Here is a 13,033-nt window from a genome sequence, read left to right as displayed (position 1 = left end):
TAACAGGAACAGGCAAGCAAAAACTGAGGGTAATGCTACTCAATGCTAGAAGTCTAAACCTCAAAATGCACTCCCTCGAGGCACTCCTTAAAATGGAGAACATCGATATCTGTGCAGTGACTGAGACCTGGTTCAAGGCTCCAGAGAGCACCCCTGCATTACCAGGCTATAATTCATACCACACTTTTCGGCCACCAAACCTGGATAGGAACACCAAAGACAGAGGCATGTCCATATTCATTAATGATATCCACACCTCCAGGCTAGTTGCTCAGCATAATGCATTCGAGGTCCACACCTCCAGGCTAGTTGCTCAGCATAATGCATCCGAGGTTATCCAAGTGCAACTAACTCTGGGCAAAACTGCAATCCAAATTGGAGCTTGCTACAGATCCCCCACCATGCCCCAGGATTCCCACTCCTCTTTTCTTGATATGCTGAAAAATATTAGGGTTCAACCAAACACCCTAATAATGGTCAATTTCAACTACCCCACCATTAACTGGGAAAACTACTCATGTACTGACTCCTTCGCTCAACTCTTTTTGGAATTCATTAATTCCAATGCTCTGGATCAACTTATCCACACCCCCACCAGGGGCAATAATATCCTTGACCTAGTCATTACCAACATGAGTGACCTGTGTTCCACACCTGAAGTCAACTCCTTGTTGGTCAGATCCGACCATAAGCTAATCACCCTAGATATCCACATCCCGCCACCACCACCCATTAAGGAAATCAATGTAAAAAATGTATCCAAAGCCAACTTCATGTTTCTTAAGACAGAAGTGGCGAACTTCATGGCACCCATGCAGATGGACAATAGAGTTATGACTGCTGAATCCTACACAGATGCACTCTATAAGCACTTACACGGGTGCATGGATCGTGCTATCCCAAACAGAACCAAGATGCTATCCTCCAAAAAAAGGAAGCCAATCTGGTGGTCCCCTGCCATAAACAAACTCTACAACAGAAGGAAGAAACTGTTGCAAAAGAGAGTAAAATCCCATGAGTGGAGGAGTTCCCTGGTCAGCCTCAGTAAGAAGCTGAGATCCCTTATAAGAGCCTCGAAAGCTAGCTATGAAAACAAAATCGCCACTGATTCTAGGGATAACCACAAAGCATTCTATAGCTATGTCAAGAATCTCAATGGCAACACCAAGATCTGCTCCGAGTTACAGCATAACGGCATGAAAATTACAGAACCAACTGATATTGCCAATGTCCTAGCAGATAAGTTCAGTGCTAACTTTACCCCACCCCCTAAAGGGCCCATATCTATACAGGAAGAATGCATAGTCCCTGTAATCACAACTACACAGGTAAAATCTGCTCTCTCTAAAGCCAAAAACACAGCAACCATGGGACCGGACAATATCCCAGGCTGCGTTTTACACTAACTTCAGAACGAACTGGTTCCCACCTATGCACCATGTTCAATCATAGTCTCACATTAGGTTTTGTGCCCACTGAATGGTGCACAGCAACAGTTATCTCACTCCACAAAGGGGGAGCCACCACTGATCCTGGGAACTATCGCCCTGGTCTGTAAGGCCATGGAACGTATCATCATGGAACTCATAAATAAAGACATTGGTAACCTCCAAACTCTGGACTCCACCAAATTTGGGTTTGTGAAAGGCAGATCATGCCTCCTGAACCTGATTGACTTCTTTGAGGCAGTTACCAAAGCTGTAGACAAGGGTAAGGTGGTTCACACAGCCTATCTTGACCTTGCCAAGGCTTTCGACACCATCCCCCATTCTGGAATTATAGCTAAACTCACTAAATCCCTACATCACAAGATGGGTTGCCAATTGGCTCGCTGACAGAACCCACACTGTAAAAGTCGCAGACTCCAAATCTGACCTCAAACCAGTGACAAGTGGAGTACCACAGGGTTCAGTCCTGGGACCTCTCCTGTTTGGTATCTACTTCTCTGAAGTACAGGCTAACACAGAAGGCCTTTGGCTAATGAAGTTCACAGATGACTGCAAACAAGGAGCCATAGTTGAGTCCCCAAATGATGGGGACATCCTACAGAAGGGCCTCACTGAGACAGATGCCTGGTGTCAGAGCCATGGCCTGAAGCTCAATGCCAAAAAGTGCATTGTCATCCCCTTTGGTAAAAACTCTGTACCCATGAACTACCACATAGGCGGCAGTCTAATTAACGCCAAATGTGTGATAAGAGATCTGGGGACCCAGGTGGACAGTAGTCTCTCCTTTGATAATCACATCACCACAGTAGTCAGGAAATCCTTCTATGTGGCACACCTCATTACAAAAGGGCTCTCATCTAGGAAAAAAGATAATTGTTCCCCTCTATTCGACACTCATTAGACCCATTATAGAGTACAATGCCCCTTTTGGAATGTGCCTCACAAGACATCTGCAGCAGCTGGAAAGGCCACAGAAGTACCTCATAAAGGATTACTGGCCCCAAACAGATGCCCTACACTGACCACCTCAAAACCCCCCAACTTTACTCCATAGCATATCACCTACTCCGAGGTGATCTCTGCCTAACATATAAAGCTATGTCAAACCCAGAGCTGTTGGACATGCTACACCCAAAGAAATCCCAATCCCTCCAAGCTACATGCTCTAGGGACGTAAACCTTGTCACCACAATAAACAGTACATGCCAGAGACTTCCCATACTCTGAAACAACCTACCCATCTATGTCAAGCAAAGTTCCTCATTAGCGTTCTTTAAGAAAAATCTTGATAAGTGGATGGGAAATAGGAAATACACCCCGGGGATCACTTTGGTGGCTCTGCTCGACAGGGGCACAGGAAAATAACTTTCTTGGGTGGTGTAAGCCAGGGAACCTTGTTGGCTAGGTTTACTTATACCCTTGGGCCGATAGCCTAGTACCTTCCTATGAACCTATGAATCTTTCACTGGCAAAGTCTTTCTGTGTGCTTTATTACCAGAAGAATGAGAAACAGAGTCCCTTTCTGCTGGATGGCTCATTTTTTTTGTTAGACAAACTTCTGCATTTCCTAATGACTTCATTTCTCCAAGAAAAAAATATTCTGGAGACAGCTGGATACAGCATCTTGGATCTCATTCCTGCCTGTCGACATTCCCTGATTACTGGAATAAATTTGTTTCCCTTCTGCCTTCGTACAATGAATAATCAATTTTCACAAGCAATCTAATGTCTCCAACTTTTAATACTTTGTCCTTTTGCCTTAGGTTTGTCAGAATCAACTCTTTCTGTTGGCAGGTCTGCATCTTTATTAGTAAAGGTCTTGACATGTATCCAGTTGGACTATCTTGGTAAGCAAATGTAAAATAAATAAATAAAATAAATAAATAAATTCTCTTATTCTGTCAGTGTCATTGGTTAACATAGTTAATATGTTAAAAGTGTCCCTGATTATGTCTGGATCTGTCCCTGGTTCTATCGAGAGTCATTCCTGGTTTGTTTAGAGCTGCAAATGTGCTGCACCAGATTAGCAAGTAACGCCTCTCTTCAACTGCTCAGCTCCCTCCGTATCTTCCTTGTGCATGTACTGCACTTCATTCTCTTCTCGCCTTTTGTTGTACTCCAACCTCAACTATCCTTGTTTTCTGTTTCTCAAGTCTAGCTCTCTCACCTTTATATCTCTGGTAAGACAAATTGCTTTCTGTCGAAAAGAGCAATGGCACTGTCTGTATAGGGTTACCACCTTTTCGAATGACCAAAGTGGGACATTTTTTGTAAAACCGTCAGATTTTGCAGAACAGAGCATACCCACAGCCAGTGCAGAGGACAAAACTTGACTTTTTTTGTCAAAATAAAAGCTTCTTCTTGTAGCATTTGAGTTGTTTATGCTATTTCTTATGATATTTAGGTGTTTCAGATACAAAATAACTGGTTTATGCAACTATTAAAGAAAACATGGGAAATAGTTTTGTCCTAAAATCTGTGGACATTTACCATTTTTTTAGTTCCCCCAGGACACAACTGCCCAAAGAGGGACAGGTGGTAACCCTACCTCCAGGACAGGTTCTTCGCGTTGCGTTCAACAGGATAGGACAAGTATTTGATAAGAAATTATAAAAAAAAAGACAGGTCATATGAAAATTAAATAAAATGTGTGAAATTAATGTTAACTGTTCCCACATCTTGCACTAACTGGACAAGACGTATGCACACAATACTTTAATATAAACTGTATGAAAATACCACTTATTGTTTCCAAATTATCAGCGGAGTTACAATGGGGCGACAACGGCCCAAACAAGGGCGAATGTTTAAATGTCACTCCAGTCTCTAGATGGGCTAACAAAATATCTTTGTATTTTTGAACATTAAAAAGTACTAAACTCTAATTACGTTAATGACTGACTCACTATAGTCCTCAGATTTATACCAGGAAAAAAAAACAGTGTACAAGGAACAAGGTAATATCAAGTATTGTTGAGAGGAACGCTTACTGGGTTATAAAATTTAATTTTACCGCTCCCCGACTTCGTCAGATTTTCATCTCCCAGAATCCCTAGCTGTTGTTTTTATCACAGTGGCATAAGGGAGCATTTAACAAGTAGTATTATGGAACGTCCAGAAGTTACGTTTACGTTAGCTTATTTGGTTTTTGTAGTATGCTTCGTTCTCACCCCCAGCGAATTTCATTCGGCAGGGATCACAGTACAGAATCTTTTGTCGGAATGGTTGGGCAGCGAAGACGTGGACTTTGTGCACTTTCACCTCAAGAGAACAACTGCTACTCTTTGGGTCCATTCACTGCTTCCGCTTGGTAAGAGAGGGAGGGACAATCGTAGCTTATCTAGAATGCTGGGTGGTTGCATTCTTTGGTGGGTGCATTAAGTCTAACTTGTGGTTGTTTTTCTTAACGTAGTAGCTATGCTAGAGCCAGGTATGTCTTTCTATACCTGATCATGCAACAGCTTATGTCCCAACCCATATGCCTGAATTATTCGATTTTTCATATTTCCATGATTTTAAATAATGCTTTTGCTGTTGCCTTCTACTGCATATTAGCTCGGATCCATCTGCTTTAACAAAGCCAAAATAAGTATTATAACAAGTAAATGATAGTTATAATGTAGTATAACTGATTTTGTCTTGCTAAATGATGGGTTATAGTTTCAAAAACAGATTGTAGTTGTGTATTCTTTGATGTTATTTTCAGATCTTATTTAAAAAAAGTAAAAGGTTTATCAGTACGTGTTTACTTTTGTCAGTATTAACATGTAAGGTGTGGCAGTCAAGCAGTTAATTTTTATTTTGGTATCTGAGCTGTGTTACTGGCGTTTTAAATTTCTAGCCAAATAATATACGGAAGGCTTGCTTTCATACCAGTAAACTTTAGCCTACTTTTTCCAGTGGCATTCTAGAAGACAGGAAAAACACAAAGTTGTTAAAACACAGTTAAATAAAGCACAAGACCTAATCCAATGAATGAATATGCCATACCCCTAAATATAGGAATATACAAAGTTGTATACATGTTCAGGTGTAAAATGAAGTTGATACAGAATAGTAGCAAATATAGGCGTTTGACCTGTTTTAAGAGGAGACCAGAGATGGGATTCATACAAATTTTATATAATCTGGCCAGCGCATTAGGGGCAGTCCCCCTGCTTCTCCTTCATAAGTATGTTCTTTTCATGTGGGGCTTTTCTTCTTGGGCATCTGCTGAAAAGGGGTTATTTTGATACCTAGTCTGACTTTCCCAGTAAACGAATATAAATAAACAAACAAACATGCAGACAACATCTGGAAGTCAGGAATGAATCACAGATCAGAGACAACAGTACTAATTCAGCACTGCTTTACTACTCACTACTGCAGGGACTACCAACTCTGTTGGGTTGTTACTGCTTACTGTTTGAATAGGTGAGTGAGACTTATCACAGTGGTTGTCTGTCTGTGAGTCAATACGAATATAGGAGGAATATTACATGGTAGCAAACTTGTTATTGTGGCATTTAGTCAGGCCTGCTCTGGTTTTACTCCAAGGGCAAAGCCTGAGGAGCCAGATGGTAATGCCTCCTGGCTTCCAGATGCTGCCTGCATGTTTGTTTGTTTATTTATTTATATTCGTTTACTGGGAAAGTCTCAAAAAAACTCCAGCTGTACTCTGTAACATATCGCCTACTCTGAGGAGATCTCTGCTTAGCATGTAAAGCTATGTTAAACCCAGATCTGTTGGACATGCTACACCTAAACAAATCCCAATCCCTCCGAGCTACACGCTCTAGGGACCTAAAGCTTGTCACCACAATAAACAGGGCATGCTGGAGAGATAGATACCTGTCCCAGAGAATTCCTATACTCTGGAACAAGCTACCCATCTACGTCAAGCAAAGTTCCTCATTAGCACTCTTCAAGAAAAATCTTGATGACTGGATGGGAAATAGGAAATACACCCCGGGGATCACTTCTGTGGCTCTGCTTGACAGGGGCACAGGAAATCAACTTTCTTGGGTGACGTAAGCCAGGGAACCTTGTTGGCTAGGCTTGCTTAGGCCCTTGGGCCGATAGCCTAGTACCTACCTATGAACCTATGGCTAAATCCCATATTTACATATACCCTTGACATGCATTATTCCTACTGAAGTTTATTTTGCTAATTGTTAAATATTTTGTGTGTTTTTTTTTTTTTTTTTTTTTTTTTTTAATTTATTTTTTTTATTGAGGTAATTGTTACTGGTAGAACGTTAGTGCACGGGTGCTATTTATGTAAATATTTGGTATTTCTCATCTTTGTTTTTTTAATTCTTCTCACTTCATTGGATTCTTTCATTTTGAAGTCTGTATTGAGTACCTGGAATAGCACCCAGAGCCCTCCTGGACATGGCCAGTCAGCACTAAATAAATGCAATCTTGGGTATTAACTAGCATGTTCATGATATTACATGTTCATGATATTACATTGGGATGAAATGGCTTGGCTTAAAATGACTGTGGCTCGTTAGTCCAGTAATATCACTGGAAGTGATGGTTGAATTGTTGCTCTGATTTTTTTTTTTTTAGTTGGGATGTTGATACAAGGGTATTTTTTTCCAAATTTAATAGTTTTCTTTTTTCCTGCAGTGGAAATTTTGACATTCTTAAGATCTTTATTTTGCAAAGTATTATTTTGCAGAATATAATACTGATGTTGTTGTTTACATAAGTATATAGATTTTTGCATTTGTGTATGTGCATGTATATGTATGTTGTGATGGGAGCGCTACAGATTCCTGAAAGCCCAAAATCCTGAAGACCAAAATCCTGAGACTAAAATCTCAAAAGTTCAAAACAATGAAAACACACAGGATACCAACACTTACTATATTTCAGCACAGGTACATACAGAAACCTATTACCCATCAACTATATGCAGGGGGGCAAGTTCCCCTGCAACCCCAGATCCCCTGCTATTTAAATATTTCAACTCCAGGATTGCACTTCACTGCACTAAGTGCAATCTTAGAGTTGATATATTTAAGTAGCCAGGGGTGTGGGGGGTGCAGAGAGGTTACCCCCTTGCTTAGACTTGGAGAAGAGTAATATGGTTTGTCTTTTATTTGTTTCTGTATGTACTTGTGCCGGAATATAGTAAGTGTTGGTATCCTGTGTGTTTTCAGTATTTTGAGTTTGTAGTATTTTGAACTTTCGAGATTTTGGTCTTCAGGATTTTGGGCTTTCAGGATTCTGTAGTCCTCCCATCGTGATGCATATCAAGGATTTTGTATATTTGAATCATTGCATGTTCTTTGGAGTGTTTTGAGTGGTATTGGGAGGTAGTTTTTAATTGAAGATATCATATGACTCAGTTTTACTAAGAATCCTGTTATGATCAAGAGAGAGTAATTTGTAGTTTCACTTGAGGTTTGAATTTTTCAGTGTGTGTCTTTGTGGATGGTCAGGGATTTTTGTTAAATGTTTCAGTTTGTGTTGTTTTCGGTTTAAATTAATAGTTTTCATTTCTATACTTTTTCTGTTTTAGCTTTTGCATCTGCTGTACTTATGTGACAATCTGCAGTTTTGTAAAGAGATTGTTTCACACTTGAGGTGTTTAATCTTTCAACAGAGACAGGTAAATATCATTCGTGTTGGAAGGCTGAATAGATGTTTCTTATTGGTTTGAGTGTTTGCTGTATGACCTTTCATTCTATAATGTGCGTTTAGCTATCAGCCATTATTTTGATCAGAGCATGATATACAGGGAAACAGTAACAGTGAGAAACCAGTAGAGTTAGTGGTCAGCAGAAGGAAAAATTAGCATATTTAAATAGATATTACCTTAACTCTTAAGATAATCTTGCAGTATTTGGTAAGTGTCTAAAGGAGACTAGGAGGATATTCCAAATTTTAAGGGCAAATATGTAGAATGTTGTGGTACTGCACTCGAGAAAAACAAGATGAAACCTCAACAATTATTTGTCCATGCCACCTGTTGACTGCATTTATGATGGGCTGCAATAGTGTTGTAGGAGAGAGTGAGAGGGGGTGAATTAGATTAACTTACCCTAAGGAGGAGAGAGTGAGAGGGGGTGAATTAGAGTAACTTACCCTAAGGGTCACATTAAGTACTAGGCAATCTTTCTGTAGATGATTACTAGCGTAATCAATAACCCAAATTTAAATGTTTCCTCCAGCCTCAAAAATTAATTACACGAGCTAAAATGTCTTCAAGACCTTGGGCAGGATTCACGAAGGCTTGCACGGAGTGTAAGAGACGTGTAACACTCCATGCAAGCCTCGCGATCCAGGAACAGCCCGAAACTCCGTGTAAGAGACCAGCTAAAACGTCTCTTACACGGACTGGGCGTGGATATGCTAAATACCTCACTTGCAGCCGATAGGTATGCAAATGAGGTATATTAGCGATCCACGAAGCAGAAACCAGCCCGTGTAAGAGACGTTTTAGCTGCAGAAATGTACTCAGTTGACAACTGAGTACGTTTCTGCAAAAATCACAACGGAGCCATGTCGGCTCCAAATAAAAGGTGCATATGTGTCAGGTAGCATGCCAACGGCCAAATATGTGGCCATTGGCAAGGTAACCCGATGCAAAAATTAAAAAAATATATTTTTTTTTCGGCGGGATCGCCGATGTTTAAACGCAGCGCAGCCCCGCGCAAACGAGCTGCACTGTATAAAACATAAAAATGAAGGTTATAAACCCACAAATGTGGGTTTTATGCAATACATGGAATGACAATGCAGGGACCAGCAGACCAAAAACAACATGGCCACCGTGTAGTGGTTGCTAAGGGGGGAAGCTGAGTCTAAGACATGTAACTAAGCATTAGTAGGCAATCTCATGTAAATGAGGGTTAGGATACTGAATCCCACAGTCACATAGCAAATGAGCACAGTCCGAGTAGTGTAAGAGATACATAAGGGGGAGGAATAGAGTAGGAGATAGGTGACATCACAGGGGGGGATGGTAGAAAGAAATGCAGTTCATTGGAGGTCAGTGTAACATGACAGATGACAGACACAGATCAGGGAAAGAGGAGTGCCTCAAGATAAGCATGGGAAAGTCAAGAAATGGAAGGTGTACACTGTTACTTACACCTAAGTTTCTTGCTGGTCGTGCATGCGCAAGTGTGCGCGCCATGAAGCTCGAGTAGGGCAGTGTGCGTGCGTGTAAGGCAGACTGAGCATGTGGGAGCGTGTTGGTAGATGTTTAACACTGTGTGCGCATGTGTAGGGCAGACTGAGCATGTGGGAGCCTGTTGGCAGACTTGTAAGACTGTTTGCGCTGGTGTGCGCGCGTTTTAACCCGACTAGGCAGATCCTGAACCGTGTAAGCATGTGTGTGCGCGTGTAAGCCACTGTGAGCACATTTCTGCTGGTATGCACGCCGCTCCCCACTGAGGAAACAGAAAGGAAAAAGGAAGCAACAGAATTAGTAGGAAGCTAGCAGGGAATACTGCTGGAGCTAGCAGGTGAAAACAATTAGAAGCAGGCAATTACACAGGCAGAATAGTAGCCCAGCCCAGCACATAAAACTCTGCAAACAGCAGTGCAGGATGTTTCTCTCAAGAGACACTGCAAGACGGGAGTAAGCTATTAGAAGTGAAAACTGAAAAAGCTGAACTCAGAGCAGAAATGTTAGAGGCTGCCATAGCTGTCATAATGAGACATAGGCGACTTGCTGAGGGTGGTGACAATGCAGATGGTGCCAGACAACCCACAGTGAGGAGACGGAGAAGAGTGTACAGGCCCAGGGTCACCAACCACGGGTTACATGAGCTGGAGATAGTAGAGCGCTATAGAGTGGACAGAGAGCTCCTGCAGCAAATAGTTGAGCAGTGCAGGCCATGCCTCACACACAGAACCAACAGAGGGGAACCCATCCCAGTGGAAACCAAGGTATGTGTTGGCCTAAGAATACTAGCAACAGGTACCTTCCAAAGACCAACTGGTGATATGATGGGGATATCACAGGCATCAGCCTCCAGGGTACTGCACCAGTTCCTGGATGCCATGTCAGCACATGTCGGTGATCATGTATATTTCCCCAATGCCCGTGAGGTATTGGCCAGCAATATGCGTCTCTTCCAGCAAATAGCGGAATACCCTGAGGTAGTGGGTGCAATAGACTGCACGAACATACGCATCAAAGCACCAGCCGGTGAGCGGGGTAGGGCCTACATTAACCGCAAGGGCTTCCCCTCCATCAACTGCCAGGTCGTGTGCGATGCCCAGGGCATAATAATGAATGTGTGTGCTGGCTGCCCTGGGAGCTACCATAATTCCCACATCTGGCATTTGACGCAGCTGTACCAGACATTTGCCAATGGGGACATCTCACACGGACACCTAGTGGGGGATGCAGGTTATGCACTGGAGCCGTGGCTGATGACACCCATCAGAAACGCGCACACACACCTGAACAGGAACACCATAATGAGGCACACGCACAAACACGTAATGTAATAGAGCGTGTGTTTGGGCTGCTCAGGTCACAGTTCCGGTGTCTGGACACATCTGGTGGAGCCTTGCAGTACTCACCAACTACATGTACCCAAATTGTCATGGTATGTGCTATGCTACATAATATGATCTTGCGAAAACAGCTGCAGCAGGACCAGCATAGGGCTGGGCCAAACAGCCCCCCACCATTGCCAAGGCCATCACAGGCAGAGCGTGACTCTGAGGAGGAACAACCTGAGCCTGCCCCAGTAGGCAGAAGGAGGCATGCCCAGTATGCCTTGGCCTTGGCAAAGAGGCAATGCATAGCACATACACTGGCTCAGTAGGAACCCTGGGAATGATACCCCCTCTGACTCACTCAAATAATAACAGGGATGCCTAAAATGACATGACCTGCTCACAAACATGTACAGGGAGTGTAATATGCGCATCCAACAGAGGCAGCCCTGCAGCACCACCTGAGGCATGAATGCCATGTGTTAAGTAATGTAACACCATGTACTATATGCACACCTGAGGACCCTGACTAACATCCACCCTCATCAAGCATGAAGCCAGAAAATGACGATGGGATGATCAATTGCAATAACTGGCTGAAGTAATGCAGTTAGTCAAAGGGGAGCCAATGTGTTTCAGCCTGGGAAGACATGCGGAGCATGACATGATGCACCACCTGCTAGGGGTGGTGTGCACCTATCAGTCCAGGCCCCATGGATACTGGCAAAGGCTGTCAGTACCCACAGCATGCCCTGAATAGGTAAGTCTCAAAACACAAACCCACCTTCATAGGTACCACAAGGGATAGGAACCTAGATGTAATGCTACCCAATGCCAGAAGTCTAAACAGCAAGATGTGTGCAGTGTAAACGCACACAGTATGGAGAATGTTGATATCAGTCCTGTAATAGAAAACTGGGTCAAGGCTCATATCAGCACCCTAACACTACCAGGTTACACCTCATACTGTGCTGTACAGCCGCAAAACATGGAACAAGCTACAAAAGGAGGGTGACTAGCAATAAATTTCAAGGATAACCACACCCCCATGTTGGTACCACAACATGAAGCAGCATGGATTAGCCATGGTCAAATACCAATGGCTAAAACTGCCTCCCAGTATATAGCCTGCTGCAGACTACTGTCCTAATACTAGGAACTGCACCTGGCCTATGTTGGAATACATGAATATATCAAGCCCCCAAACCACATTATATTGCTTGACTGAAAATACCCATACATACACTGGGAGCATTATACTAGCACCAACACAGTAGGAGAAAAGTTCCCAGAATCCATAAACCAAAATGCCCAGGAACAATGTACCACTCCCACAAGAGGGGTAAGCATACGGGATGTGATAATCAGCAACATGTGTACTGGATGACAAGATGAGAAGTGTATACCTCACTGGTAAGACCAGACCATAGAGTAATCACACTGGATATACACATCCTGACCACAGTCCCTGGCCAGAAAACCACAGTGAAAAACATGTGTAAAGCATAGGTTGCACCCCTCCAAACCGATGTGGAATCCACGAAAGGCCCTGTGCAAGTGCAGAATATGGGACACACCAACACAGAACATGTTATACAGGCATTCCATGAACACAGCCAGGAATGCTTGGAGTATGCAATCACAAATAACAACAAGACACAATGCCATACATGCAGGCATCTGGCATGCTGGATTCCAGCCATTACCAAACCATGCAAGAGAATGAGGAAGCTACTACATGATAGAGAAAACATAAAAAGGGAAGTAATCACTGATCAGTAGTATGGCAATAAAATATGTCCACACATACAATCCACTAAGGCCAGCCACAACAAGTAGAATCTGTGAATCCAGAGGCAATGTGACACCTGCCCCAAGTACACAGACAACCCACAACTCCCCCCAATAAATACAAATATATGTGAGAGATGCAACCATTTATCCAAACCGGAGGCTGAGCTCCCCCAACTCAGTACTGTCAAAACTAGTCGGGAGGAGAAGGTAACCACATACACCACAAACCCAGTCCCACATAGACCTATCAGAACTGTAAACCAAGAACATAAACACAGAAAAACATTCCCGGAGGCCCTAATTACAAACACACCACACCAACAGAAGCCTCCAAAGCAGAT

The 13,033-nt window shown here is 42.8% G+C and overlaps 1 protein-coding gene across 2 annotated transcripts in view; it reads left to right on the top strand.

Moving 5' to 3' along the window:
- The first annotated feature begins 4,497 nt into the window (after positions 1-4,497).
- Positions 4,498-13,033, top strand: part of TMEM129 (transmembrane protein 129, E3 ubiquitin ligase) — a 240,818-nt gene continuing 232,282 nt past the window's right edge. For both annotated transcript variants that reach the window (XM_044062304.1, XM_044062305.1), the window contains exon 1: positions 4,498-4,758. In XM_044062304.1, the coding sequence (XP_043918239.1) occupies positions 4,554-4,758 (205 nt within the window). In that variant the 5' untranslated portion in view covers positions 4,498-4,553. The remainder of the gene's footprint in view (positions 4,759-13,033) is intronic.

The sequence above is a fragment of the Protopterus annectens genome, chromosome 2.part1 (assembly GCF_019279795.1).
Source record: "Protopterus annectens isolate FY-2018-M chromosome 2.part1, PAN1.0, whole genome shotgun sequence".
NCBI classification, from domain to species: Eukaryota; Metazoa; Chordata; order Ceratodontiformes; family Protopteridae; genus Protopterus; species Protopterus annectens.
This window is presented reverse-complemented; position numbering and strand designations above follow the sequence as displayed.